General features: G+C 47.4%; 9 protein-coding genes across 9 annotated transcripts; 5 read left to right on the forward strand and 4 right to left on the reverse strand.

The window, feature by feature from the left end:
* Window positions 1-1,552: 1,552 nt before the first annotated feature.
* Window positions 1,553-3,764, forward strand: GIQ15_01274 (aldehyde dehydrogenase 3B1; the record flags this gene model as incomplete). Its single annotated transcript, XM_033548691.1, has 5 exons — window positions 1,553-1,698; window positions 1,782-2,012; window positions 2,072-2,871; window positions 2,951-3,322; window positions 3,718-3,764. The coding sequence occupies 5 exons, from the start codon at window positions 1,553-1,555 to the stop codon at window positions 3,762-3,764; spliced, it is 1,596 nt and encodes a 531-aa protein (XP_033409642.1).
* A 377-nt stretch (window positions 3,765-4,141) lies between these two features.
* On the reverse strand, window positions 4,142-5,950 carry GIQ15_01275 (AP-3 adaptor complex subunit mu; the record flags this gene model as incomplete). The annotated part of the gene is made up of 4 exons (XM_033548692.1): window positions 4,142-4,165; window positions 4,215-4,812; window positions 5,435-5,854; window positions 5,907-5,950. 4 exons carry the CDS (start codon window positions 5,948-5,950, stop codon window positions 4,142-4,144), a joined length of 1,086 nt encoding a protein of 361 aa, XP_033409643.1.
* A 978-nt stretch (window positions 5,951-6,928) lies between these two features.
* GIQ15_01276 (uncharacterized protein) lies at window positions 6,929-7,759 on the reverse strand (the record flags this gene model as incomplete). Its single annotated transcript, XM_033548693.1, has 1 exon — window positions 6,929-7,759. The coding sequence occupies one exon, from the start codon at window positions 7,757-7,759 to the stop codon at window positions 6,929-6,931; it is 831 nt and encodes a 276-aa protein (XP_033409644.1).
* Window positions 7,760-8,860: 1,101 nt separating this feature from the next.
* Window positions 8,861-12,492, forward strand: GIQ15_01277 (chromatin remodelling complex ATPase chain ISW1; the record flags this gene model as incomplete). Its single annotated transcript, XM_033548694.1, has 5 exons — window positions 8,861-8,974; window positions 9,046-9,072; window positions 9,152-9,295; window positions 9,365-12,310; window positions 12,376-12,492. The coding sequence occupies 5 exons, from the start codon at window positions 8,861-8,863 to the stop codon at window positions 12,490-12,492; spliced, it is 3,348 nt and encodes a 1,115-aa protein (XP_033409645.1).
* A 486-nt stretch (window positions 12,493-12,978) lies between these two features.
* Window positions 12,979-14,694, reverse strand: GIQ15_01278 (rRNA methyltransferase; the record flags this gene model as incomplete). The annotated part of the gene is made up of 1 exon (XM_033548695.1): window positions 12,979-14,694. The coding sequence occupies one exon, from the start codon at window positions 14,692-14,694 to the stop codon at window positions 12,979-12,981; it is 1,716 nt and encodes a 571-aa protein (XP_033409646.1).
* Window positions 14,695-15,475: 781 nt separating this feature from the next.
* On the forward strand, window positions 15,476-20,208 carry GIQ15_01279 (chromatin remodeling factor; the record flags this gene model as incomplete). Its single annotated transcript, XM_033548696.1, has 8 exons — window positions 15,476-15,766; window positions 15,827-15,946; window positions 16,071-16,117; window positions 16,180-16,256; window positions 16,405-16,543; window positions 16,654-19,315; window positions 19,375-19,516; window positions 19,574-20,208. 8 exons carry the CDS (start codon window positions 15,476-15,478, stop codon window positions 20,206-20,208), a joined length of 4,113 nt encoding a protein of 1,370 aa, XP_033409647.1.
* A 1,556-nt stretch (window positions 20,209-21,764) lies between these two features.
* GIQ15_01280 (C-x8-C-x5-C-x3-H type zinc finger protein) lies at window positions 21,765-23,629 on the forward strand (the record flags this gene model as incomplete). Its single annotated transcript, XM_033548697.1, has 3 exons — window positions 21,765-22,151; window positions 22,225-22,330; window positions 22,386-23,629. 3 exons carry the CDS (start codon window positions 21,765-21,767, stop codon window positions 23,627-23,629), a joined length of 1,737 nt encoding a protein of 578 aa, XP_033409648.1.
* An 836-nt stretch (window positions 23,630-24,465) lies between these two features.
* On the reverse strand, window positions 24,466-25,780 carry GIQ15_01281 (mitochondrial 37S ribosome protein domain-containing protein; the record flags this gene model as incomplete). Its single annotated transcript, XM_033548698.1, has 3 exons — window positions 24,466-25,058; window positions 25,130-25,557; window positions 25,632-25,780. The coding sequence occupies 3 exons, from the start codon at window positions 25,778-25,780 to the stop codon at window positions 24,466-24,468; spliced, it is 1,170 nt and encodes a 389-aa protein (XP_033409649.1).
* Window positions 25,781-25,971: 191 nt separating this feature from the next.
* Window positions 25,972-26,730, forward strand: GIQ15_01282 (UDP-N-acetylglucosamine transferase subunit alg13; the record flags this gene model as incomplete). The annotated part of the gene is made up of 3 exons (XM_033548699.1): window positions 25,972-26,332; window positions 26,395-26,533; window positions 26,598-26,730. 3 exons carry the CDS (start codon window positions 25,972-25,974, stop codon window positions 26,728-26,730), a joined length of 633 nt encoding a protein of 210 aa, XP_033409650.1.
* Window positions 26,731-27,185: the final 455 nt, after the last annotated feature.

A 27,185-nucleotide genomic window follows, 5' to 3' on the forward strand; every position in this document is an offset into this window, starting at 1 on the left:
TGTTGCTGGTTTAAATGCCTCCTTTCGTACGCCTTCTAAAGCCACGAGGAACTCTCGCTTATTGAACTGAGAACAACCAACCCTTGCAGCCTTGTTTACTGCCTTTGAATGGTAGTGTTTATATTGCTGAAAAGGCTTCCCATCGAGCGGCTGAAGCAGGTGAGTTGTATGAGGCGGAAAAGAGTAAGGAATAATGTCATTCTCTTCGCAAAAAGATAGGAACTGGTGTGTAAGATGGGATCCGTGATTATCCATTAAGAGCATTCGATACCGGCCAACCTGTCGCTTTTTTGAATAAGTATCGAAGTGTAGTAGCCATTGGAAGCCCATCTCATCAGTTGTATACCCATTCTCGGTTGTTACAATGAAGTAGTTGCTTGGGAGGGACGTATTTAGATACCAGTCCTCCATCTGATGCTTCCCTGCAAGGATAAGGCAAGGTGGAAGAAGAGAGCCATCCGCAGCAACAGTTTCAATTGCAGTAATTAACTCGCGCGAGAACTTCGAGAAAATAACGTTATTAAGCTCCGGATAGGCTGTAATAACTATCTCTCCCCTTCCCTGGCCAACCTGGAAGCCGATTTCATCCATGTTGTAAAGGTCTGCTGGCTGGATGTGATGCTGCCTCATGGAGATCTTTAATCGATCAAAAAACGTCTGTATAAGCCCTAGATCTTCTACCTCGATCCTCTTTGGGTCCATTGGCTTCCTCTTTACCCTCTCGTAGCCTGGCAAGCGCTGGATAAACCGATATGGCCACATTTTTCCAACAATAGGTGGTTCAGTATCCGGATCTGTATGATTTCGTAGGAGGATGCTATTTGCGCAATTCTTCACCATCTCCACGGTTGGGGCATGGCCGGCACGGTCTAATTGATGAATCCACTGTTTAACTACCTTCTCCTGATCCTCCGTAAGGCATTTATTAGTTGGTTGCGTAGATAACTTCGATGGGATACCTTTTGACCGGCGGAGGAGTCGCTGATACGGAACCTCATATTCACGGGCAAGAACCGCGAGTTTTTGCTTTTTATCGCGAGAATATTGATCTAGAGCCTTTTGAATGCATATTTCTATATCTTCTGAGCTAGATAACATATTGGTGGTTAATAAATAAAATGATGAAGTTGATAAAGTGATTATTTAAAAATAATTATCATTGCGCTGATATTATCGTTACGCTGGGGCGCACCAACAGGCAGGTTGGTAGCGCGGAGGCACGAGTATTAGTTATCCCGGCCCGTTCGTCCATGTAGAAGTTGTTCCGAAGCCCGCGTTGCGTCACTTGGTCGAGCCTCGGTATCACGTTGGCCGCATGCAAACATCTCGAACTCACCCAAAACTGCGCTCGCTCGCGACGCTTCTCCGCATTCATCAAGGAGACCGACGAACTTGCTCGAGGTTTGCTTCGACCTCGACTTCGCGAGACGGACTGATTGACTGCCCGTCGTATTTTTGGATATCTCTGCTTGCCGGGTTTAAATCGCAGCGCAAAGTCGTCGCATCCTCTATATTCAGTAACTCTATAGTGATATTGGACAATCTCTTCAAGATGGCATCTCCGGTCCTCCCAACTATCCAGTACACGCCCGTGGAGGATATCCCGGCTCGTGTCAAGAATGTTCGAACTACCTTTTTCGAGCACAAGACTCGTCCGATCGAGTTTCGCATCCAGCAGCTGCGAAAGCTGTACTGGGCGTGAGTGTTCATCCGATTCTAGCTGTGGCGGAAAGCTTCAACTTCTGGGAAACAGAGAGCTGACGATTGATATGTTTTATCAGAATCAAGGACCGGGAGCATTTGATGACGGAAGCCCTTAAGCGCGACTTGAACAGGCCGGAATACGAATCCTACGTCGGAGAGCTTGTGATGATTCTCAATGATATCATCTTCGTGACGAACAACTTGCCAAAGTGGGCTAAGGATGAGAAGGCCGCTGATATCGATCTCACCTTTGCATTGATGAAGCCAACGATTAGAAAGGATCCATTGGGATGTGTTCTGGTCATCGGGTTGGTGCCTCTACAGTTTGATGCTAGGTCGCATACGTTCTTGCTAATATCTAAACTAGAGCTTTCAATTTCCCTTTCCTCCTTACGTTCGGTCCAGTGATCGGGGCAATTGCTGCTGGTAATACTGTCGTTATCAAGCCAAGTGAAGTTTCGCCGAACTGCGCCGCTGTTACCCAGGAAATCATTGAAGCTGCTCTGGACCCCTCTTGTGTGTCTGTTATCCAGGGAAGCATCCCGGAAACAAAGGCCCTACTCGCCGAAAGATGGGACAAGATCTGCTTCACTGGTAGCTCCAGAGTTGGCCGCATCGTCGCCCAAGCGGCAGCTCCACACCTAACGCCTGTCTTGCTCGAGCTGGGCGGACGTAACCCTGCGTTTGTTACGAAGCGCGCAGATTTGAGACTTGCTGCTCGACGTTTGCTATGGGGAAAGACATTCAATGCTGGTCAAATCTGTCTCTCGCAGAATTACATCCTCGTTGACAAGGAGGTTGTTGATCAACTAGTTGTTGAGTTTGAGAAGGCCATCAAGGAGTATTATCCAAATGGAGCAAAGGCATCGCCTGATTACTGCCGTATCATCAATGATGGTGCTTTCAAGCGCATCAAGGAGATGATCGATAACACCAAGGGAAAGATATTACTAGGAGGATCGATGGACGAGAAAGAGAAATACATCGAACCTACCGTTGTGCTTGTCAACTCTACTGATGATTCCCTGGTATCAGAGGAGAGCTTTGGACCGATCATTACCCTCCTGCCCGTGTCCGACTTGGACGAGGCAATCAGAATTGCAAATGATGTCGACGGAACACCATTGGGCGTTTATCCATTTGGAACCAAAGACGAGACCGCAAAAGGTATTTAATTCCGCTCTATCTTCCGCATTTCAGGTACCAGGTTGTGCACCAATTTTACCATACTAACACCTTCCTCCAGTCCTCGCATCCGTTCGCTCTGGCGGTGCCTCCATAAACGATTCGTTCATGCACGCTTCCATCCCAACTCTTCCATTCGGTGGTGTTGGTGAGAGCGGATCCGGTGCCTACCATGGCCGTAGCAGCTTCGATGCTTTCACGCACAACCGCTCAGTCACTACAACTCCTGGCTGGGTTGAGCGTGTCCTATCTCTCCGCTATCCTCCCTATACTGGCAAGCTTAACAAATACAGAGCGGCCAGTCTACACACCCCGAACTTCAATCGTGCTGGACAGACCACATACGGGTTATTCGGCTGGATTACCTGGATTGTTACTTTGGGAGGCGGAGCAAACAAGACAGGCGCTGCCAGGACTGCTGCTACTGTGCTTGGTAAGTGAACTCATCTTTTTCATACATCCTCCGTACCTCTCTTAGTTACCTTGGTCTCTCTCTTCCAGTTAATATTACATCATATTTTCCGTGTTGTCTGACCTGATATCAATTGCGTTTCACCACCCACCGCAGACCCGAAAAAATCCCCATCGTCCTGACGCATACGAGACCCCATTTCAACCTTTGATACCCTGTTCTTTTCTTTTGTCATGTTCTTAGCTCCGGCTATATCGGATTTGGATCTATCCGCACTATATCCCATTCTGATATCTATTTACTCTATATCCCCCAAACCCCGTTGCTTTAAATAATTCAATTGCACTCTTCTACACCTCTTGCTTGATTTCGCGTCAACCTTTTATTGTAACCTTACTGACACGTCTATGAAACAGTGGCAATCGCTATACAGCAATACATCAAACGAGGCGCCAAACTCTAAGGATATATCTATTTCTTATAAAAAAGCCTCCTATATCATTCTCACTATATATAGCCCTATTAGTAAAGGCAGTCACCAGACTTGACTTTATTTGTATATTGATATTTATGTTCTCATATTACTTGTTTTCCCTTTCTACTCATAATTAAAATAGTTATTGGAAATTAAACCAATAATATATATTGGATGTTTTAATATGAGATCCGCCCCTGGCTTCCAAAAACTGGATTAGAGCCAAATAAAACCGAAGACTCCCCATCGATTCGTAGTAGCATAATGTAAATGGCTATTCAAATCTCAAACTCAACATCTAGTTTCAATCCCTTGTCTGCTTACGCATATATATTTGACACCCTTGTAAGGCTTTACTCCCTCCCCTAAGCCCCGGCTTTTCCGAGGGTCTACCATCAAGGCGTCAACACGTATACCGCTAGGTAGCCATCCGCGTACAGAAAACGATACAGAAGCAGATGATGGCATTAGCAGCGAATTCGCTTGCTTTTTACGCGTTTGTTTTGCGGCGGCTGACATCCCTTCCGTTCTCTCCTGTTTGGACGTATCATCTGTTGATACCCCTGAATCCTGATAGCTTGCGGCTGGTGCTAGCGTCTCATCATAATATCCGCGGAGTGGGTTTGATGCAGCGCGGCGAGCGTGATCATCTCCGGGGTTATCTTCGTCAATATCGTCATTATCAAGATCATGAAGCGGCCCCTGTACAGTCGCTTTCAGCGTTGCTGTGCCAGAGATAGATCCATCTTTTTCTTTAGTTGGTACACGCCATTCTAGAGAGTCATTTCCAGGCATAAAATTCGCTTCGCCACGACTTGCTTGGATATCTGTAATATTGCGCACGGATGATGGAATAGGAATTGTCACCACCACGTCATCTAGGCTTGGAGATGACGAGCCCCCGCCAATGTTTCCGACATTTAGGAAAGACGGAGTTGAGGATCCTGATCCACGGCCTGTCGAGCCCCCGATTCCTCCATTACCGCCCATTCCCCCTCCGCCGCCTCCGGTCCTTGACGATGGAGCACCAGGGAAGCTATTGTTTAGGGTTAGTCGAACTTCAAAATTCGACCCAGTAGGGCCGAGGCCTTTTTGTATATCAACGGTGGCGGGAAGAAACAGTTTTTCCATATGGGCGGGTGGTTTATCGTCCTCAGGGTCAACAGGAAGCAAGTTAACTTCATATCCTCCTAATATAAATCGTCCATCAGGGGGAACGAAGCTTAGTTCACCAGGTTTTTCCCTCCAACGTGCAAGACGAACACATGGATGAAAAACAGGTAGTTCGATCTTATGTGAAAGACTCCTTTGACCCCCTGGAGCACTGAGTGAAAGGAGTAAATCCGGTACACCTGATATTTTGGCTGTAAAGACTATGGTGCCATAGACCAGAGCTGAGATGGGCCTTCCGGAGGGAGCAAATATGACTGATAAAGATTCAACTATGTCGACGTATAGCTCATTTGAGGTATGTCGGACACCCGGACGCCGCCAGGGTATTGCCGGTGCATTCGCGCCAGCTATTATAGGAGCAGTGGCTAGTGGTTGATTTAGAGGCTTTGATAACCCGGGAGCCTGAGATGCACTATTTCGCCATTCTCAAAGGTCAACATATGTACCATCCATAGACTGGAGCGCAGATTGGAATTTATATTCACCCCGGTAATCCCACCCCGCTCAAGAGCTTGCCCATCCACCCAGGAACATCGACCACCTCCTGTAGCGCGTTCGGTTCCGTATTACACACGATGCCAGCATCGCACATCTCATTCAGCAGTTGGCCAACCACATCGTAACTATTCTGTATCTTACTTCCTAGCAAGGGTGCGCCCACGAATTCTTCTAGAACATCTATGACCCGATGGATATATTCGAGGACCAGGAGTGGTTCCGCCTCGGAGCTGCATGGTACGAGGAAGAGGAGGTTTGTATGTGAAACAGAGAAAACGGAGACAGGCGGAGATGCGTCAGGAAGGTATATTAAAGACGGCCGAGGAGCTGGATGTGCGAGAAAGAGAGAGAGTATTGCCGTCGCGGGGGGTGGCCGCGAGCGGTAGACATGTTCGAGAATCGGCGTGCTATTAGCTACTGTCAGTGTTTAGATGTCGAAGGAATGGTAGAATAGCTCACTTGGTTTCATCGTAGATATAAAGAGCTTCTATAACAGCACTCATCGTTGCGAACGCCTTTGTGGGTGAGTGGTGGGAGAGCTCTTCGTCGTGGGGTATTTATTGTGTAGATATATATTTTTAGCTGCGTGACCTCATCGGAGTTTCGGTTTTCTCGTGATTTTTTAGCTGTGGGAAAGGACTTCAACGCCGACCATAGCTTCAATTATACACAGGTAGGTCTCCATCTTCATTTTTCTAGGAATTTTTACTAAATATTACAGATTAGATGGACATTACCACTCAGCAATAAGGCGCATACCTTTCTACGACCCCGATCAATCCTCTCCCTGTTGGAAGATGGCAAAAGAGACCGATGCGCCATGGGAAATCAACCCCAAAGACATTGAGAAGGCCATTGCACAAGATAAATATGACGATTGTCTTGCATGCAGAGCTACCGGTACGGCCTTTTTATGAGCATGGTTTATTGACTACGTACTAACGTTTGGTTTGCTGTGAACTAGGTAGTTTGGCGCTCGCAGGACTCGGTGGATGGAGTTACTATAACGGAATGAAAAACCTCCGTGAGCAAGAACAGAAGATCCTAAGAAGCGGCTCAAAATATAGAATGGGATCGAGGCGGATGGGAGTTTTTATGATATCAGCTTCGCTGGTGGGATTGGGGGTCTGGCGAGCAATAAACTGAAGCGGAGATGAGAAGTCTTTCGTTCTCATCTGAAGTTGTATATACTCTCCACTCGACGAGAATGTATGGCTGTATAGAGGATACAATATAAACATTTTAAGAAACAACTCTACGAGTAGACCTAGTCTAAAGGTTTATGGGTATCTCGGATTTCGACGATGCTATCTATCTACATGCAGATGCGAGAATATAAAAAATGCTGCGTAAAGAAAGCAAAAAAGATCAAACGCCTCGAGGTTATGCGTTGAAATGTCCGTCACTTCAGCCGATGATTGCATTCACTTGTCATTTCAACATAAGAGGGACATATAATAATATCTGCCGTATCGAATTCGTTATAAAAAGCGGCCACGTTTAGGCCCTCCAAATGGATCCCGACCGTTTCCTAAATTAGAGATATCGAAAAACTCGCCAAAGTGGAATTTTCGTTTTGACCCGGCGCCAGGAGTTGCGTCCCGGTTGATGGAGCGAGAATTATGGCGGTTTCCGTTTCCATGGCGGTGTGGTGTTCGAGGCGGGCGGGAGTGTACTTCTAATCTGACCGGAGGGTGAGACGGGTGTGAGGCGGTAATTTGTGGATCGTTCGACAGCGAAGAGGAGTTATCCATCCCCGCTTTCATATCAATATCTTCTTGCATGGGTAGACTCTGACCGGCGGTAAACGTGAATGCAGCGGTTCGGGGAGGTACGATAGCAATAGGGTCGGCAGGTATGGGCGTTGGCTGTGGAGTAGGAGCTTCGGATGGCTGTCTTGATTGCGGTTCGGGTTGCTGTAGTGGCTGTGGCTTTGGAGTCGTGGTATCGGCGTTTGTTTTACGCATGACAACAGGTGACGCTGCCCGGTGCCCTTTGTCTGTGTCCGCTTTATCATCATCACTGTCGTTTGACGATGTCCCGGTCATATCGATCTTATCCATAACCCAGTTTCGAATCCTCAGCCCTTCGCCATCGCTGAGGCCTATTTTTTCTTTATCCAAGAGTGCTCGGAGATCTTCCAGGGCATCCTGATATCCAAGATGTCGTGACTGTGCTTGGTCTGATACCGCATTCTTGTAGAGATTGGTGACGGATAGGGCGGCGGTTTTAAATGCTTGTAGCAGGAGTTCTGGTGGTTGTGCGGTAGAGGTTGACGGGAGTGATTTGTTAAGTGACCGCATTGAGTCCATGGCTGCAGAGTCCAGAGACGCTCTCAAGGGTGATTGTCGATGAGCCAGACTCCCCCCCTAGATATATCTGATAGGCCGGCCAACAGTTCGAGGTGGCGAGCGAATATCGAAGTTCGATAATAAACAATCAAATTTGCTACCAAAGTGGGGTGCGATTTAGACAACCACACGAAGCGAAGCCGCCGGAGCTACGGACGGTGTAAGCAGTCTGCCAATCGAGGCTGGAAGTCGTATCGAGCGGAAGTGAAATCGGGCGACGATGAGATGTGACCGAACGAGGTTATGAAGCCTGGTCCAAAAGCTGAGTTGGAGACGTTGAGGGCGAAGGTTGGACCGTTTGGGCCGGTCGTAACTAAGATGGCGACGGAGAGACGGATTTTCCTTCTCCGGCTTGTTTGGTGCACGCTGACTTGATCGTATGGGTGGACTGGACGGTCTTCTCCTTCACTCTTGCTGATAAATATGCTTGGAAGAAGGATGTGAATGGAGGATGTTGTTCGTTGTTCGTTGTTCGAGCCGCAGCTTTGATATATGGATGACTGGCCGGGTCGTGATGTCAGGGATACATCATGCATATACATCATGCTCACTCGAGGTTCCATGCACAACCACACATGTTTGCTACACCAGTTAACTACCTCTCTCTCTACATCTATATCTATGTATATATCTATATATATCTCTCTCTCATAACGCCTTTCTTAACATCTTCTTCTTCTCTTTTCTTCTCGGAGTTTCTTTTTTTTATGCAGGAACAACGTTATTCCGTATATGCTTACCCATCCTGCTTATTCATGCTTACTCATCCACTCCAGCCAATCAGCGCGTCTCCCTGGCAATATTCACCTTGTCCCGAAGAAAAGTCTCGCGATCTTGCCCGTTCGGGGTCGTCCTGCTTCGCCATCAGCTCCCTTCTCCCTCCTCCCACCGACAACGCCCCGGGCCATGAGAGATCGCGCGCCAGATACCACCGCACCGTCCTGCAAATCTTCAGCCTCGCCGCCTTGCTACATCCATTAGACCATCTACGCCTTTTTACGAGTGGCTCAGAGCGCGTTTTAAAGCGATCTATATCAGTCTAAAGCGCTTTCGCTGCGAGGCATGGCTCCTACACAAGAACACCCCTCCACGGGCGACGAGGACATAACCATGGCAGATGCCTCCGGGTATCAGCCGTCTGATGACGCAGAAGTGCACGAGGATCAAGATATGAAGGTACGCGTTGAGCCCGTTGCGGGTGTGGGATGTATACCCCGGTTGTGCTGACATTTGTCTCTTGTCTTTAGGAGTACCAGGAAACGCCTGACTACACGGTAGGCTCCCTCTTGTGGACATGATTGTTCTCCGTCTATCTTTCCAGCGCAAATTGTATATCAATGCTGACAGTCGTAGGATTCCGATACTAACCCAAATACCACTGCGAGTAGCGTTGCTGGCGATGCTGCTCAGGCAGATGGCCGGAAGCGGAGGACGGAAGCGTTCCAGTTGCGCAAAAGCGTTCTAGGTAAAAAACATGGACGTCTCGACGAGTCAATGGTAGGTTATTCCAGTTATCCCAGCATCTATCTCGTCCCACAGATCTAATAATTGCATTTACTATAACAGGAAGACGACTCAATTCGACGATTCCGCTATCTGCTCGGATTGACTGACTTGTTCCGCCACTTTATCGACACCAACCCTAACCCGCGAATTAAAGAGATCATGGCTGAAATTGATCGCCAAAATGAAGCAGCATCGAACTCGAGGAAAGGGGCTACGAGAAAGGGCGGCGCTGCCGGAGAACGCCGCCGAAGGACAGAACAAGAAGAAGACGCAGAGCTTTTGAAAGATGAGAAACGAGGAGGAAAAACCGAGACTGTCTTTCAGCAGTCACCTTCCTTCGTCCGTGGTGGCGAGATGCGTGATTACCAAATTGCTGGCCTGAACTGGCTTGTTTCACTCCATGAGAATGGTATTTCAGGCATATTAGCCGACGAGATGGGTCTTGGAAAGACGCTTCAAACAATTTCCTTTTTGGGCTATCTTCGACATATCTGTGGGATCTCAGGACCTCACCTGGTCGCCGTCCCAAAGTCGACTTTGGACAACTGGAAACGAGAGTTTGGTAGATGGACACCCGATGTAAACGTCTTGGTCTTACAGGGAGCGAAGGATGAACGACACCAACTCATCAACGAGCGCCTCATCGATGAGAAATTCGACGTATGCATCACCAGTTACGAGATGATTCTCAGGGAGAAGTCGCACTTGAAAAAATTTGCTTGGGAGTACATCATTATCGACGAGGCGCATCGAATCAAGAATGAGGAGTCATCCCTCTCACAGATTATTCGCGTGTTCAAGTCCCGAAACCGACTTTTAATTACTGGAACTCCTCTACAGAACAACCTTCACGAACTCTGGGCTTTGCTGAACTTTCTACTTCCCGATGTGTTTGGTGACTCTGAGGCTTTCGATCAATGGTTCTCCAACCAAGAGGCGGATCAAGATACAGTCGTCCAGCAGTTGCACAGGGTCTTGCGACCATTTTTGCTGCGTCGAGTGAAGAGTGACGTCGAGAAGAGCTTGCTCCCAAAGAAGGAATTAAATCTTTATATCGGAATGTCAGAGATGCAAGTCAAGTGGTATCAGAAAATTCTTGAGAAAGATATCGATGCTGTCAACGGTGCCCAAGGTAACCGAGAGTCCAAAACCAGACTCTTAAACATTGTCATGCAACTACGCAAATGCTGCAACCATCCTTACCTTTTCGAAGGCGCAGAGCCTGGGCCTCCATATACGACTGACGAGCATCTTATTGATAACGCCGGAAAGATGGTAATTCTCGACAAGCTGCTCAGTCGTTTGTTTAAACAAGGCAGCCGAGTCTTGATATTTTCTCAAATGAGCCGTGTCCTTGACATATTAGAGGATTATTGCGTATTCAGAGGACACGAATACTGTCGAATTGATGGCTCAACCGCTCACGAAGACCGTATCCAGGCGATTGACGAGTACAACCGTCCAGGCTCTGAGAAATTCGTCTTTCTGCTCACCACACGTGCTGGTGGACTGGGTATCAACCTTACCTCCGCCGATATTGTCATTCTCTTTGATAGTGACTGGAATCCTCAAGCCGATCTGCAAGCTATGGACCGAGCACATCGAATTGGTCAGACCAAGCAAGTGGTTGTTTTCAGATTCATCACTGAAAATGCGATTGAAGAAAAGGTGCTGGAACGAGCAGCCCAAAAGCTTCGATTGGACCAGCTCGTCATTCAACAGGGCCGCGCGCAACAACAGGCTAAAAATGCGGCTTCCAAGGATGAATTGCTCAGCATGATCCAGCACGGTGCCTCCGATGTATTTAGTTCCACAGGGGGCACTTTCGGCAGTGGCAAGGATATCTCCGAAGACGACATTGAACGTATCTTGAAGAAGGGCGAGGAGCGTACCGCTGAGCTCAAAAACAAATACGAGAAGCTCGGAATTGATGACCTTCAAAAGTTCACCTCCGAAAACGCCTATGAATGGAATGGAAAAGATTTCACGAACCGCAAGAAGGACATCGGCTTAACTTGGATCAACCCTGCTAAGCGAGAGCGAAAGGATCAGTCGTACACTATCGGCAGCTTCTACAAACAGACCTTTACAAAGCCTTCGGAGCCAAAGGTTAAGGTACCCAGGGCACCAAAGCAGACTACCATTCACGACTGGCAATTCTTCCCACCTAAACTCCAGGAGCTACAAGAGAAAGAGACTGCCTATTTCCACAAAGAGATTGGTTACAAAGCTGCCCTCGCGGAGGGCCCTGAAGAAGGTCTCAGTGATAGAGAGGCAGAACGTGAACTTGAGCAGCAGGAAATTGACAGCGCAGTTCCCCTTACTGCGGAGGAGCAAGAAGAGAAGGCCAGACTATCTACGCAAGGATTCTCCAACTGGAACAGACGAGATTTCCAGCAGTTCATTAACGGCTCTGCTAAATTTGGACGCACCAGCTACGAAGAAATGGCCACCGAAGTCGACAGCAAAACCCCAGAAGAGATCAAGGAATATGCCAAAGCCTTCTGGAAACGATACACTGAGATCCTTGATTACCCGAAATACATCCGTGTTATCGAACAGGGCGAGGAGAAGATGAGGAAAATGAACCAGCAGCGAAAGCTCCTTCACAAGAAGATGGAACAATATCGTGTACCTCTCCAACAGTTGAAGGTCAACTACACTGTGTCCACTACCAACAAGAAAGTATACACGGAAGAAGAGGACAGGTTCTTACTCGTTATGCTTGACCGACATGGTGTCGATGGTGAGGGTTTATACGAAAAGATTCGTGACGAGATTCGCGATAGCCCTCTTTTCCGATTCGATTGGTTCTTCCTCTCCAGAACGCCTGTTGAGATTGGTCGACGATGCACCACTTTGCTAAACACTGTTGCAAAGGAGTTTGAAGGCGATGGGAAGACGTCCAATGGTGATAGCAAGTCTAAAGCCCGTGATCGGGATGAAGAGGTAGAAAATGGTGAAGTTAGTGGCCCGGCAAAGAAGAAGTCCAAAAATGCTGCAGTGGTAAGTCGCACTTGGTCTTTTGTTCACTCTTTAAAATCTATTTATCTAACAATATCGTGTTATAGAACAAAAAGCTCAAAGCAGTTCAGTCATCAAGCAAAGCAACGTCAACCAACACATCTAGAGCAGGAAGCGTCTCGTCATCAGGCCCGGCTTCCAAGAGCAAATCAAAGAAACGATAGAGGTACAACGGCCTATTTCTTTGAATCTCTGGTACATGTAATATCATTCTGGCGTCAGGTCTGGGAAAGAAAATTAATATGGCGCTTTGGAGGCCAGGGGTTGACTTGACATCAGTGGTTCCCCTTTACACCCCTATGGTTCCTTTACCGTTCTAAATATACTACAACCTTTAAACGTATATTTAATGCATCTTAAAAACCACTGTGTGCTTCTACCTCCGTTATTGTATTTAGTGTTAATAAACAATGGTTGTTTGATGATATTAAGACATGAATATTGGTTTATTTCCTAAATATTACTAGATCATTGGTTATCGTGTCAAGACTCCAAATACTCCAACGCTTTCTATCGTACATATGCATGAGGCCCCCAAACACCGGATAAATATAGGTAGATAATAATACATATTTCAAGCTGTGCAAACATAGCTTCGGGTATAGCAAAAGAGACATCGATTGGTATATGCGAGTATGAGGGTTAAAAGATTAGAAGATACGATTCGTATCCTCAATAGGAGTTTCAGATGAAAACGGTGCATCGGTAACCCCAGAGGGCGGGCGCGAGAGGAAGGCTTCACATAAGAGGGCAGACGCCACGCTCACATTCAAGCTAGAGACACCGGCGATATCGTCCTGCACGTTGTCCGAATATGCCCCAGGAATTGTAACGAATGCATCAGCCCTATTTTTTATTTTCTGCTGCAAGCCCGAACCCTCGCCTCCCAACATTAAAACACAAGGTGCTGTCTGCAGCTCAGAAGATAGGGTGTCTAAGTTACCCATGACGGGGACTTTCCGCGTGTAGTCATTCACCAGTGTCGCACTGGGAGCATCTGCGGCGAAGAATTTCCAGCCGTTCGATTGAGATCCCGTTAGGAATGAGTTTACATCGCGAATTGCAAGGGTTGGGATGGTTTCAGTTGCGCCTGCAGCTGCCTTCATGACGACTGATGATATGGGCGCCGAATTCAGAGGGGAGAAAACGATTGCATCCACCCCGAACCAGTAAGCGCTTCGGAAGATAGCCCCAAGATTTCCAGGATCAAGGATTCCATCGAGCAGTAGGGTGAAAGGATAGCGGCTTCCTTTAGGATTTTTCCGTCGAGCTTCAAAGGGAATATGGCCATCGGTGCCGTTGACGGCTGCTTGTTCATCGGGCTGAGGCGCTAAGTTCGCTAAGAAATGCGAATTGGACATGGAAAGGACCGTTTGGAAATTCAACACTGGAGGTTTTGGGAGTGGTGACGCCTCCAAAACCAAACCATTATGAGGCCGTTTGCCTGTCATTTTATCCAGGGTATGTTTCCAGGGACCAGTAACATGTTTTACCTGCGCACCTGCCAGACTCGCATATTTGGCAATGGGCCTTATATGCTGTTGCTCCCATTTAGGCTCCCTTGAAACATCCCCACCAGATTCTTCGTATATATACAGGGTGTAAAGCTTTCGACGGCCACATCGTACCGCAGCGTTAACTGCAGAGGTTCCATAGATGAACTCGGCTACAGGGGAACTGTAGGGTATGTGATGAGGCGGCACAAGGTAAACTTTTCTCGACAGGGAGTGATTCGTATCTGGCACCTCGTCTTCGGTTTTGGCGTATCCTGACCGTGGCGGATATACATTTGGCACCGACGTGCGTTTTCCAAATCGTCTCTCTTGCGCTTTCGTTCCGTATATGTGCTTTTTCTTCAAAGTGAACTCATCTCCAGTATCATAAGTGTTGGAAGGCCGCCGGTGGTTGTTAGGATCCGTCTCTTGACGACTGTTCATAGACGGGGGCTCCACGCGCTCAGGTGGCGTATCTCCCAAGCGGTAAGTGTCATAACCACCTTCTTGGTACCAAGGTGAAGGTTTATTGCGTTCGAAAGGCCTTCGACCGCCGGCATCCCTTCGATTTATAGAGGAACCGTCTCCCATTTCACCTTGGTCTCGAGACTGCGGCCGAGACCGAGACGAGACCTTTCCCCGACCCTCCCATGGACTCGGTTTCCTCGTACTTTTAGCATTGCGTCCTAGGCTCCAGTCGTTTGATCTGGGCTGCCTCTTGTTCTCCTTGAATCCACGGCCTTTCCTGATGCCAGAGGTAATGGCGGAGTTCACTGACAGGTATCGGATGGGATTAAAGGCCGGAGAGATGAGTAGTCCCTGTAAACGTAGGCGCCAGGTCCCCAGTCCCCCCAGAGTAGACGATAACATCATGGTGCTCATAAACAAGAAACTGTCAGCCCAGATATGTCTCCCTTATGCAGGGGCAATTCTGGTTGATATGAAATAAACCTGCAGCAAGAGCTCAAAATAATTTCTTAGAGCTTATCGGATTATGTAATATCAAAGCTGACTAAGATTATCGGAACAGTAATGATCCGTCTACTTTATCTATTAAATTTCCCCGATCTTCAACTCCTTTTTTTCCTCTATACAGCTTCCATATATTCTTAGTTCATAAGTAGTACAAGTAAATATATAAAGATAATATCCCCACCCTCAGAGGAGCCTTCTCCTCGCCTTGCGGCTATTGAAGCGCGCTTCTTAGTTAAATTGGGTTTCGTGCGCGTAAAAGATGACTAAGTGATAGCTTTCCATCCGCTTAGTCATATATATACGATACCATACCAAAGTGACGAGATTAGCCCACGCATGATGATGTAACTTAGCGTATTTATAAAACGAGCTACTGCACCTCCCCAAGATGTTTGCATCAGATAAGGACGAGACCTAGATCAAAAAAGTTGTAGACAAGGGGTGCGATCACATATCAGTCTCTACTATTCCTTCTCCCTCCTTTCGCGCTCCTAATTAAGTTAGTTCTACTGAGGAAATGAGGTGAGTAAGAACAGCTCATTCCCGACTCTATATCGGACTCCATATCTCACCACTACGCGTTTCTCTCTATTTCTATCTAATCGCGTCCTAAAACTAATCTAACGCCTACAACAGGACACCTTCAAGCCGAGGTCTCGCTGTCCCTCTCTAATATAAAATGCGGCCGTTCCAGGATCTTGCTATTTCTTCCTCGGTGGGAACCGATTCCGATGAGGATGCGGCGAATTTCATCCTCAGTCAATTCACGGCTATAAATCCAACCGCGTTTCCAGTGAAGCCCGCACCAACCACGCCCCCAAGTCCCCGAGTTGTGATCCCAAAGATTACTATTGATCAATCTGAATACTCATACCTACCCGGCCATTCGGTCGTCAAATGTATAAGATCTAAGGTGGACTACCTTTCAGACTCATACGAGGTCGAGCTGAAAAGTGGTGAAGTTGAAGTGGTGAGTTGATCAAGAGTATATCTCTTTCTCACTTGTGGATTATGTCTAACTAGACTGCAGTTATCTTCCAGCAACATTCGCTCCCTTAAAAGTGGCGCCGAAGCTCTCTCCTCGTTCGACTCTAAAGATGCCTACTCCGTTTCAGAATCCTCCTCCAGCAGCTCAGAAGACGAGCTTACCGTACAACGTCCTACCAGACAACGTTCCAAAAGAGTTAAAACAATTGATTCTGATGAGGGTCCTCGTCAACCAAGAAGTCTTCGACAAAGAAATCTAGCCAAGGTTAACTACTCGACGCGACTAGGAAGCGTTGAATCTCAAGATTCTGCTCCAAGGAGGAGGTCGCGTCGAGTAAATAATCACCGTGGCCATTCAAGTGATGGCCTTATAGAACTAGACAGTGACGATTCTAGCGACAATGCTAGGGGGAAATACCGCGTGAAGAGACGAAAAGTTTCAAAATTTGAGCGAGAACCCCGGAACGGAACTCGTACGTCACAACGGCAGCGGAAACATGTCGGCAGTATGGCTGAAAGATTGGAGGATGACATTTCCGAAGTTGAAGTCGTACAAAAAGCGACTAAATACTCGGCTGCCCGAGAACATTTTTCTAAGCTCCCTAAAGATGACCCCTTTAGGCTTCGTCACCAATCGGCGTGCAGAGTCTGCTTCACCGCTGGGGACAGCTCTGAAAAAGGGGTACTTGTCTACTGCCAGGGTTGCACGGATTCATACCACCAAGGGTGCCTTGGACCTCGAGGCCAGCGGGCCCATCTTGTCAGCAAGATAAGTTCGCAGTATTTCATTCTTCAGTGCCGTTATTGCCTTGGGCAAGCACGCGAGAAAGATACGCTAGCTCCGCACCATGGTGATTGCACCAAATGTAGAGCTTCTGGCACGATGTCAAAGGCCCTACGGCCACGTCTAACAGTAAGACAGGAACATTTGCAGCGGGAGGAGAACGGTGGAGAAGATCCCTGTCTCGATATAGATGAATCTCAACTAGACTTGACGGAGAACGTCATGTTCCGCTGCGATTCATGTAAACGTGCCTGGCATATGCATCATTTGCCCCGAAAATCCGGGACATCATATAGCATTGATGATGGGCTGGAAGACGACGAGTTATCAGACAAGCGCTTCAAGGAGTATGCTAGACGCTGGACTTGCAATGAATGTGCGAACCTGCCTGGCGAGATTGAGTCGCTGGTCGCGTGGAGGCCAACCAACCTAGACAACTATACGCCAGGATACACCTCTGACGAGGTCCGAGAGGATGCAAAAGAGTATTTAATAAAATGGCGAAAGCTTTCTTATTTCCAAACTTCGTGGATGCCAGGGCCATGGGTTTGGGGGATCACAGCTCCTCCTATGCGCAAAGCTTTCAATAAAGCAGAAAATGGGCAAAAGCCTCGAATGACAACCGAAGACGCAATTCCCGAAGACTACCTCCTTGTGGATATTGTCCTTGATGTTAAATATTCAAACGTCGTTTCCGAACGAACCCTCGAGATTGATCTAGCCCGAGCGGAAGAAGTTGAGAGTGCCTACGTGAAATACCGAGGTCTTCCTTACGAGTCTTCCGTTTGGGAAAAACCACCTAACCGAAATAATTCCGAAAGATGGCAAAGTTTCCAAGGAGCATACGAGGATTGGGTAGTAGGAAACCATATTCAAATTCCCAAGAACGGTGTCTTGAAAAGGCACCTTGCCTATGTCCGCTCTAAAGACTTTGCAAAGCACTGGGTACGGAAGAAGCAACCAGAAATACTTACTGGTGGGGAATTGATGAACTACCAGCAAGATGGACTCAATTGGATATACTTTATGTGGTATAAGCAACAGAGTTCTGTGCTGGCAGATGAGATGGGTCTAGGAAAGACTATCCAGGTCATCTCATTCTTTGCTACGTTAATTCAAGATCACAACTGTTGGCCATTCCTTGTCGTCGTTCCGAACTCGACTTGTGCGAACTGGAGGCAAGAGATAAAAACATGGGCGCCGAGCCTTCGAGTTGTAACATGTTATGGCTCCAGTGCTGCTCGAAAAATTGCCCAAGAATATGAAATGTTTCCCCGTGGGTCAAAAGAACTCCGGTGCCATATTGTCGTGACTTCTTACGAGAGTATGGTTGAGGAGAAGACTAAAAAGATCTTCTCTTCCATTCCCTGGGCAGGGCTTGTGGTGGATGAAGGACACCGACTGAAGAACGATAAAAATTTACTTTATGAAGCGCTGTTGAAGTTGAACGTACCGTTTAAACTACTACTGACAGGGACACCGCTGCAAAACAACATTCGTGAATTGTTCAACATTTTACAGTTCTGTGACCGCTCTCATAATGCAGCTGCCCTGGAGGAAGAGTTTAGGGATATTACAAACGAGAACGTTAACAAACTACACAATATGATCAGACCCTTCTTTCTCCGTCGAACTAAAGCTGAGGTCCTATCATTCCTACCGCCGGTGGCGCAAATAATATTGCCCGTTTCAATGACGATCGTGCAGAAGAAACTATACAAGTCGATTCTTGCAAAGAACCCACAGCTAATCAAGGCAGTTTTTAAGAATTCTGACTCCGGTTCGACTACCAAGCAGAATGAACGTCATAACTTGAACAATATTTTGATGCAGCTTCGAAAATGCCTATGCCATCCATTTGTGTACTCCAAGGCCATCGAAGAAAGGGGTGTCAATTCTGCCCTGCTACATAGAAATATGGTAGAGGCGTCGTCTAAATTACAACTTCTAGAGCTCCTATTACCCAAACTTCAAGAACGCGGGCACCGTGTACTAATATTCAGTCAGTTTCTCGACTTTTTGGACATTGTCGAAGACTTTTTGGACGGCCTTGGTCTTGAACATCTTCGTTTGGACGGCACCATGAGCTCGTTAAAGAAGCAGAAGAGCATTGATGCGTTTAACGCCCCAGATTCTGACTACTTCGCGTTCTTACTCTCCACTAGAGCTGGAGGTGTTGGAATCAACCTTGCAACCGCGGATACTGTCATAATTCTGGATCCTGACTTCAACCCACATCAAGATATACAGGCTCTATCGAGAGCTCACCGTATTGGCCAGAAAAAGAAAGTCATGGTTTTTCAGCTTATGACGCGTGGTTCTGCCGAAGAGAAAATTATGCAGATCGGAAAAAAGAAGATGGCTCTAGATCACGTTCTTATCGAGCGTATGGATGCAGAAGATGATGGCGAGCTTGATATGGAGACCATTCTGCGCCATGGCGCAGAAGCCTTATTCGACGACGACTGCACTGGGGATATCACCTACGATTCACAATCTGTCAACAAGCTTATTGAGCAAAGTGAGGTGGAAAATACCAAGACTGGGGCAGACGCTTCTGCGGAATCGCAGTTCAGCTTTGCGAGGGTATGGGTTAATGAATCAATGGAAGACGCCCTTGATGACGCCGAATCACCACCGCCGAGTAATACTGTCTGGGAGAAGATCCTTAAAGAGAGGGAAAAGGCAGCAGAACATGAAGCGAGGCTTAAGGCACAGACATTTGGTAGAGGTAAACGTAAACGCCAGGTATGTTCTCGGCAACGTACGTATTCTTTAATTATGCATATGCTAAATCATACTCTTAGGCTATCAATTATAAAGTCCCAGGCAAGCATAATGGCGGAGACGATGATAGTGACGTTGAATTCAATTCCAACCCGAACTCGGGTTCTGATACTGATGGAACCAACGCATCTGGTGCATCTGAGGCCTCCGAGAAACGTGCAGGTAAGCATTTTCTTGTACAACCTTCCAAGAAACCCACGCGCTTACATATTCTACCAGTTCGCCCTTTCCAACGTGCCAATATTGCAAACTCAATTGTCCATGAAAGTGTGCGGTCGAATACAAAGGAAAAGCAATACCCTTGTATTGCCTGCGATCATCTTCACCCTATCGGTTACTGCCAGTTGAGACTTGCTGGAATTGAGCACTGTGGACTCTGCGGGATTGCCCACCTTGGCCATGCACGAACATGTCCCCATCTCAACTCCGAGCTACAAGTTGCATCAATGCTTGGCTCACTCCGGCAGAGCACGGAGCCAGATCATCTTGTTGACGCTGCTACAAAATATTTACGAGGAATCCGTGGACACCTTGTTGCGCGACGCAAAAACAACCAGAAATCCGCACAGCGAGAACAAGTGCAATATGCCCAGTCTTCGCAAAATACTGCCCATCCACGGCCCGCTCCAAATCGCTATGATCCTCATTACCCGCCTCCTCCCCAACCTCCGAACGGTTTCACCGACTCCAGTTCTCGCACAGCACCTCCACGGCCAGGTCTGCCATACACCCAGCATCAGCCTCATCCTCACCCCCCTGCCGCAACGCCTGGATATTCCCCGTATACCCCAAACCCATACCCCGGTCAACCAAGTTCCACCCGCTCCCCATACCGATATCAACCCCAGTATTAAAAGTGAAGCACGTTAGTCACAGGATGACAGTCGTACTCTATTTTTGGCCCTACCCTTGATTACCCCGAACAATACCACATGACCTTCCAGCTATGTACCAAGATCAAAATTCTAAATAGATTATGGCGCTCTGTGACCCCGTCAGTCCTATAGATAGATCTCTTGTAAGAATTAGACAGTTTAATCAATTGCCTTCAGCATAGTCCTCGTGTATTCTAGTTGCACCTCATATTGCTCTCTATCCGGTACGAGCGAAGAGTTATATCACGTGATGAATTACCCTAAATACGAACGACGTCCAATATCAAGATCCAAAGGAAGATGAGACTGTTTGAAGGGAGAATAAGAAAAAAAGACTGTATGGCAGTGGATTTTATCCTCTATACTTTCCAATACCAACTAGATTTGCAATTATCTACGTCTCGGGAAGGATAGATGACTCTTGGAATGAGAATTTCAAGTTGTTTGCCATCGTCCGTTAAGACAATATCCCCATATTTCCAACATCTGAAGTTTGATGAAATGGCAGAGTGTAAGAGAATTGGGTGCCTAATCAAAGACTCAGTATCAGTATTTGCCTCCAATATGGGAATACTAGATGTCTCCCTGAGATGGATTTCTCCGCGTCATTCTTTGATGCAGGCTTGTTGGCTAGCAGCAGAGTCAACGTACAGAGTCTTTGAAAAAATAAGCTGCTCTTAGATCTATGTCGCTTGATCTTAACCTCCGCCTGGTGGTTATAACTCATGTCTTATGGACTCTCCGTCTCCCTCTATGTGAATCCAGGTACACTCCCTCTATGGCTGGCTACCAAACTCTTCCATCATTTTGCACTATGGATGCAATGTCCCGTTGAAACCACAGTTGGGCCGCCAGCACGGATGCACTCTGGCCCATCTGCTAGTGCAAACTGTCAGACTGTCTAAGGAAAGTAACAAAGATCTGTTGGCAAACACCGGTCGCTTATCTAGATTAGATCCAGCTTCTCCGCACAGGCGCCTCAGCCTGGATATCACTTGCCATCTCCCCCTTGCTGTCTCACCTCCTTCACTGCATCTAGAGTCTCTGTTTAGGGCCTTTATTCACTTCCAAAACCAGCTGTGCTATCTATATAGCATCTTGCTCCATGGTTTAGGGCATCTAGTGAATAGCATTCTGATGCAAGGCGCCAGTTTCTGAGCAGCAACACACAATCAGGAGCCGCCTTACCTAAATGGGAAGTATCAAACAATCATCTTCATTTTCTCGCTTCTATAACACAATCTCACTCTTCCCCAGCCTCCTCCACCTCACTTACGCACATTCATTCTCTCTTTCCCTTCTCTGTCTTCCTTCTCTCTCATCCTCTCCATCCTCTTCATCCTCTTCTCTCAGGATCTCCTTTCTTCTCTTCTGCCATCTGAAGTTGTTTCCTTATTTCAGTCTCTATATCTGGCCAAGCTTGTGAACATTTGTGACTTGTTTTCTTCATCCATATCAGTTTCAGGGTGCTATTTCCTTGCTACCTCTCGCTTCAAGACTTTGCTACGTCGAGTCCAGCACTTCAGGAGCTCGAAATGGCGATGCCTCTTCGCCCGCTACACTTCCTGTCTCGCGAGGATGGCACACTTACAGCTCTTATTGCGGTTGATGAACTCCCCCATTATGTTTCTATCCGCGGGGTTCCTCGTACTCTTAACCACAGTGATACTCAGGGTATGACCAGCCTTGGAACGGTCAAGTCTCGGGGACAGTTTTACCTTCTCGACAACGCCATCCAGCACGCTTCCAAGGCTGGAGGAGAAAAGCCAAACAACCCAAATTATTCGTTGGTGGCAGGACGTGGACCTGATGGATATGGCCAGTTTGCCATTGATCTGCAGAACTCTATCCTTGACTCGCAAGTGGTTGAGAATCCAGAATACACTACTGTTAATGCGAGTGGTCAGCAGCTTGCCAAAAATGTAAGTTGACTTGTGGGTGTTAAATAACTATATATCTACACCAGGGTAGGCTAACGGATGTGAACTCTTTCAGAACTCTGGAAACCGCTCTTCCAAAGGCAACCAAAATGGAAATGCAACCAAAAAAGAGTATTGTTCTTTCTGGCTTCGCCATGGTGAATGTGACTACCAGCAGCAGGGTATGTCCCGGGCGATACAGTATATACTACCAAGCATGCTGACATTTCATTATAGGTTGCATTTTCAAACATGAAATGCCCACAGACAAGCCGACCCTTGATAAGCTCGGACTCAGAGCTATCCCTCGCTGGTACCGCGAGAAGCATGGGGTGAAGGGTGTTGGTGGTAGCGGTAACGGAAGAACTCGCCACGAAGGAAACGGCCGCTTCTGGCGCGCTGAGAACCATCATCATCCGATCTCTAGCCACGGAGATAGGCGTGACATTCATGGCAATCATCTCGTTACCACTGGCATCCCGGAGGAGAAATTTAGGACTACTCCTACACCCTCCCAGCATGCATCTGCTCCTGGCATATCTCACAGCCACCAAGCAATCTATAATTGTGTGCCGGTCCCTTTACGCCCACTTCATCAGGGCATGTCAACTCCAGGAGGAACGAATACGAATATAGCGGCAAGCAACTCTTCTCTTGGAGCTCCCAAAGTTGCCAATAGGTGCGACCTTATTTCTATTGATGACCTTCGGAAAAGCCCTACTCCAGAGCACATGGCACAAGCTCGAGCCAATGCTGGGTTTGGAAAATTCGTTGGTCAACATCCCCATGGTAGGCCTGACTTGATGGATTATCCTTCCGCAAATGGACCTGGACCATCAGTTCGAGGCAATGGCTCCAACGAATCCAAGGCCCTAGACGCAGGATCCCACAACGGCGTGATGCTCCCCCGCAACTACGGTCCTGTCCCTATGCAGATGCCAGGTACAAACTCTCTTTGGGCTATGGGTGAAAATGATGGAGATAGTTGGAACACGATGCCCTTGACTCCCTTCCAGTCTGCTATCGGAACCCCAACCAACCAGTCAAATGGCCAAGGAGCGCAGCTCAAGAAAAAGACTCAGCGATCTCGTCGACTCTACCAACGCAGACAGTCACTTGATGGTCTTGACGCCACTGATGAGGAGAAGAACTTGCGAACCATGAGTGTATCTCCCATCAACACTGGAGTTCCCACCCACGATTTAAAGGGGGCAGCGCCGGGAGCAATTTCGCCCTGCCTATCTCCCCACCCGCCATCCGGCAGTTATACTTCTTCCCCTTGCTCTCCCCGTTCAGGCCATACGGCTAGCCGTCTCTCTGACAATCTTGACTTCCGCGGGAACGGTAACCACAGGTATGCAAGCCGCGGCTCACCCAATTCAACTGAATCGACAAACACCAACAACAACGGTGGAGCCACCTGCGACTTGTTTGACCTTGGTTTGAACAATCCGATTACTTTAGGCGCCAGACAGGCCTAAGGCCATACTATAACTCATATACTCAGTTACACCAGACATATGACATTGCTGGATATGGTCCGCCACCTTCTGCCATTATGTTCTCCCCAAAAACACTGCACTAGTCCTTTTCTTCGACTTTCTTTCTTCCTTCCTTCCTTTACAACTTCAATATGAAAATTGGATTCAAATTACCCTTCTCAATGTATAATTCGTGTATTGGACAAGAGACGTTCATACATTGGATTATATACGACTTCCCTCTTCAGCGGTGGTGGCATTACTCTGCAATAGCCTATTCCTGATCGAAGGGTATGGGTTGACATCAAAACACAACGGAATACGACGCTCGATATGCGAAACCAGGAGGATACCCTCGCTGAAAGATGGAGCCTGCTTGTGGATAAATTAGTTTGCTGGAAATGGGTGTTGTTTGCTCTTTACTTTTTATTTACCCTCCTTCTCTGACACTTTACAACAAATATAAGGGGCACGGACAGGTCAAAATTCCCTCTGCTCCTTGTCAGATGATATCAGAATTTGTTCTTTTTCTACATGTTATTTGTTTTCCCTGCGCGGGCTTTTTTTTCCTCCTATGTACTGTTTTATTCCAAGGGTGCATCCGCAACTCCATCCTATAACAATGGCAAAAAAAAAAAAAAAAAAAAGTCCCAGCCGATCCAGAGGCTTATATGAACATTTGTTGATTAAGAAAAAAAAATAATTCAATGTAGTACATGTTGATATAAAATACAATACACAGAAAAGTGTACGTTCCAAGCCCATAGTCTAACCCGTGGAGGGAAGGGCATTTGCCCACCGCCAAAAGCACAAACATCGTCTATTATGAAACAGCTTTAATGCCTCGCCTTGGGGCCACGGCCTTTTTGCCCTCTCTTAACTGGTACGGTTTGCGCTGATGAGCCAAATGGATCTATCGAGTTTAGAGCAGGTTGCGTCTTTGCGGCATGCGCAATAACTTCGTTCCCGTCCACAATCCCCTTAACCGCCAATATATCGTCAACCCAATTCCGCGATGCCTCTATTTGCTTCTTGTTCTCCTCGGTCACCTTCCAGGATTCTGGGAACACGTATCTCTTCTTTGGCTTATGGTGATTGAAAGTCAATGGGATGTCGGCGAACGAATCGCCCTCCTTCGCTTCCTTGATGAGTGTGCCGACCAAATCTCCGAGATATCTCTTGTTCTGGGCACGGGTAGGGAATTTCTCACAGGACATGTGAATGATATCGGTATCGGGGTTGTAGCGTGTTCCAACTAGCTTTAGAAGGGTGATTCTTTGCTCTTCGGTGAGGTATTTTGGCGCGAGATCCTTGGAACATAGCTCGACTACTACTTTTGTTTCTGCAGGATGGGTTTCACCTAGATAGGTGGTTTGTCGGAAACGGAGAATGTGGGTTTCTGGTGGGAGGGTGAAAGGTTTTGCAAGAGCTGGATCAAGGACGTTCTTAGCCTCGCTTCTGGTAGAATTTAAGAACTCAGTATACGGAATATAAACATACCGCTCAACGATGGCATATCCCATGCTATAATGCGCGCATATTCTCTGTGTTCACGGTGTTCTTCGAGTTCGGCATGTGCCATAGACGTAATATCATCGTTATGGAACTCCTCGTCGTTATCCTCCGTCACCCGCATCAATTCGTCGTCTTCATCTTCACCCCAATAGGTATTTCTCAGACGTGGTAGCTCTGGGTAATCGCCTTGCACCATCCGAGAGATTTCATGCACGTTGTTGTTGATTTCTTGCATGAGCTCCCTTTCCGCTGCCTGATCGAGCCCAAGCCCAAGTCCTTTCGGATGATTCTCATCTTCATCGCCCTCAGGGTGCCGTGAACGAGCACCCGAGAACGGTTGTCGTCTCTGTCGATTAAATGTTGAGCATGGTGGCTGAATATGCAGTGACGCGGTGCGCCTCGGTGTAGCTTGCCTGGAGCACGACAAGGCTAATCGGGTAAAAGATCTTGCAACTGGAACCATGGCCGGCAGCAATTGAAGACCTACAAGCAGAGATAAGAGGCGTGGCAGGCTGTTGGTTGCGTCTTCTCGGACTCTCTCACATCTCCATCTCTCATGTTCAACTTTTTTGCTTGTCTTTGCGAAAGGTGAAGTTTAGGCCTCGGAACATCCTTCTTCCGGGTCCAGCGGTTCATCAAGAAGTCGATGAAGTCACAGTGATGGAAGAAAGATGAACTGAACCAGGGGACAGCTTCAGAGCCAGTTCATGCAGGTATAAAGCCTCTGGCTCTTTGTCCTAGCCTGCCACTTGGTCGAGATGAAAATGCCATCACCCACAGTCCGCTGAACATCACCTTATCCTACTTATACTACGCTCTATATCAAGATGACATACAGAGAGGAAGAAGTACACTCTTTGCAGCCTAAAGGCCGTCCAAAGAAGTTATGTTTTGTGACTGTCGGTGCTACTGCGTCTTTTAACCCTATGATCAGAGAGATCCTACATGAAGACTTTATGGCTGCGCTTCAGACACACAACTACACCCATCTAGTCATCCAGTATGGCCAGCATGGAGGCCGTCTTTTTGACGAGTTTGTGAAAGACAATGAGACCAAACTGCTGAACAAGTATGGCCTGACTCTGACCGGGTTCGACTTCAATATCGATGGGCTGAAGGGCGAGATGTGTGCTGCCAAAGAAGACTCGAAAACAAACACCGCCGAGGGCCTTGTCATCAGCCATGCAGGTAAGTCTCTCTCTCTCGTTTGGCTGAAATAACTAATAGCTGACTTCTGGGCTACGCTGAAGGCTCCGGAACAATCCTCGAGGCTCTTCGATTTGGTCTGCCTCTTATGGTGGTGCCCAACCCTGACTTGATGGGCAATCACCAAGCCGAGCTGGCAAAGGAGCTGGCGTCTGCCAACTATGTAGTACATGGCCAGCTAGGGTACGTTTCCGACCGCTCTGAATTTACTTGTCCTCCCGCAGTGCACCGCTAACTCTCTCCGTAGGAACCTGGCCAGCGGTCTTCGTGAAGCAGAAGACTTCCGTGCAAGGCTTCATTCATGGCCTCCTAAACATGCAGATGCGGAGCCCAAGGGACTGGCCTGGGTGATGGAGGATGAACTTGGATTTCTAGACTAATAGCAGCATATTACCGGCCTTCTATGATGTCTTCGGCGCTCAGGGGTTTCGGAGGCGAGCAAATGGGTATTGGTTCGATAGAATTTCTGGAAACTGCTTTATCTACGACGGACACGACCCTTTCCCTAATATTCACTATTTCCTTGTATCTTCTAATATCTGAGTGGATGTCTGGGCGAATACGATTTACCATCTACTATTTTTTCCAAGGAGTAAATCATGAAACACATCTATTAAAACGAGTGCATTCTTCATATATTTAGAGGTCTACTTTACCTAGTTCGTAATATGAAGATGGACGGTGGATGATAACTCGCTGGCGTTGAGCCAAGAAGCCCTAAGCCAAAGCTCCCCTTGTACAGAAAATGAAATGTTTACTCCTAACTCATTAACTTGACCTACACCACCAAGAACAGCTGAATAGAGTCCTTCGCTTTTCATATTTCGCTTCATTT

Source organism: Arthroderma uncinatum, assembly GCF_011692745.1.
Source record: "Arthroderma uncinatum strain CBS 119779 chromosome Unknown scaffold1, whole genome shotgun sequence".
Taxonomy (NCBI): Eukaryota; Fungi; Ascomycota; class Eurotiomycetes; order Onygenales; family Arthrodermataceae; genus Arthroderma; species Arthroderma uncinatum.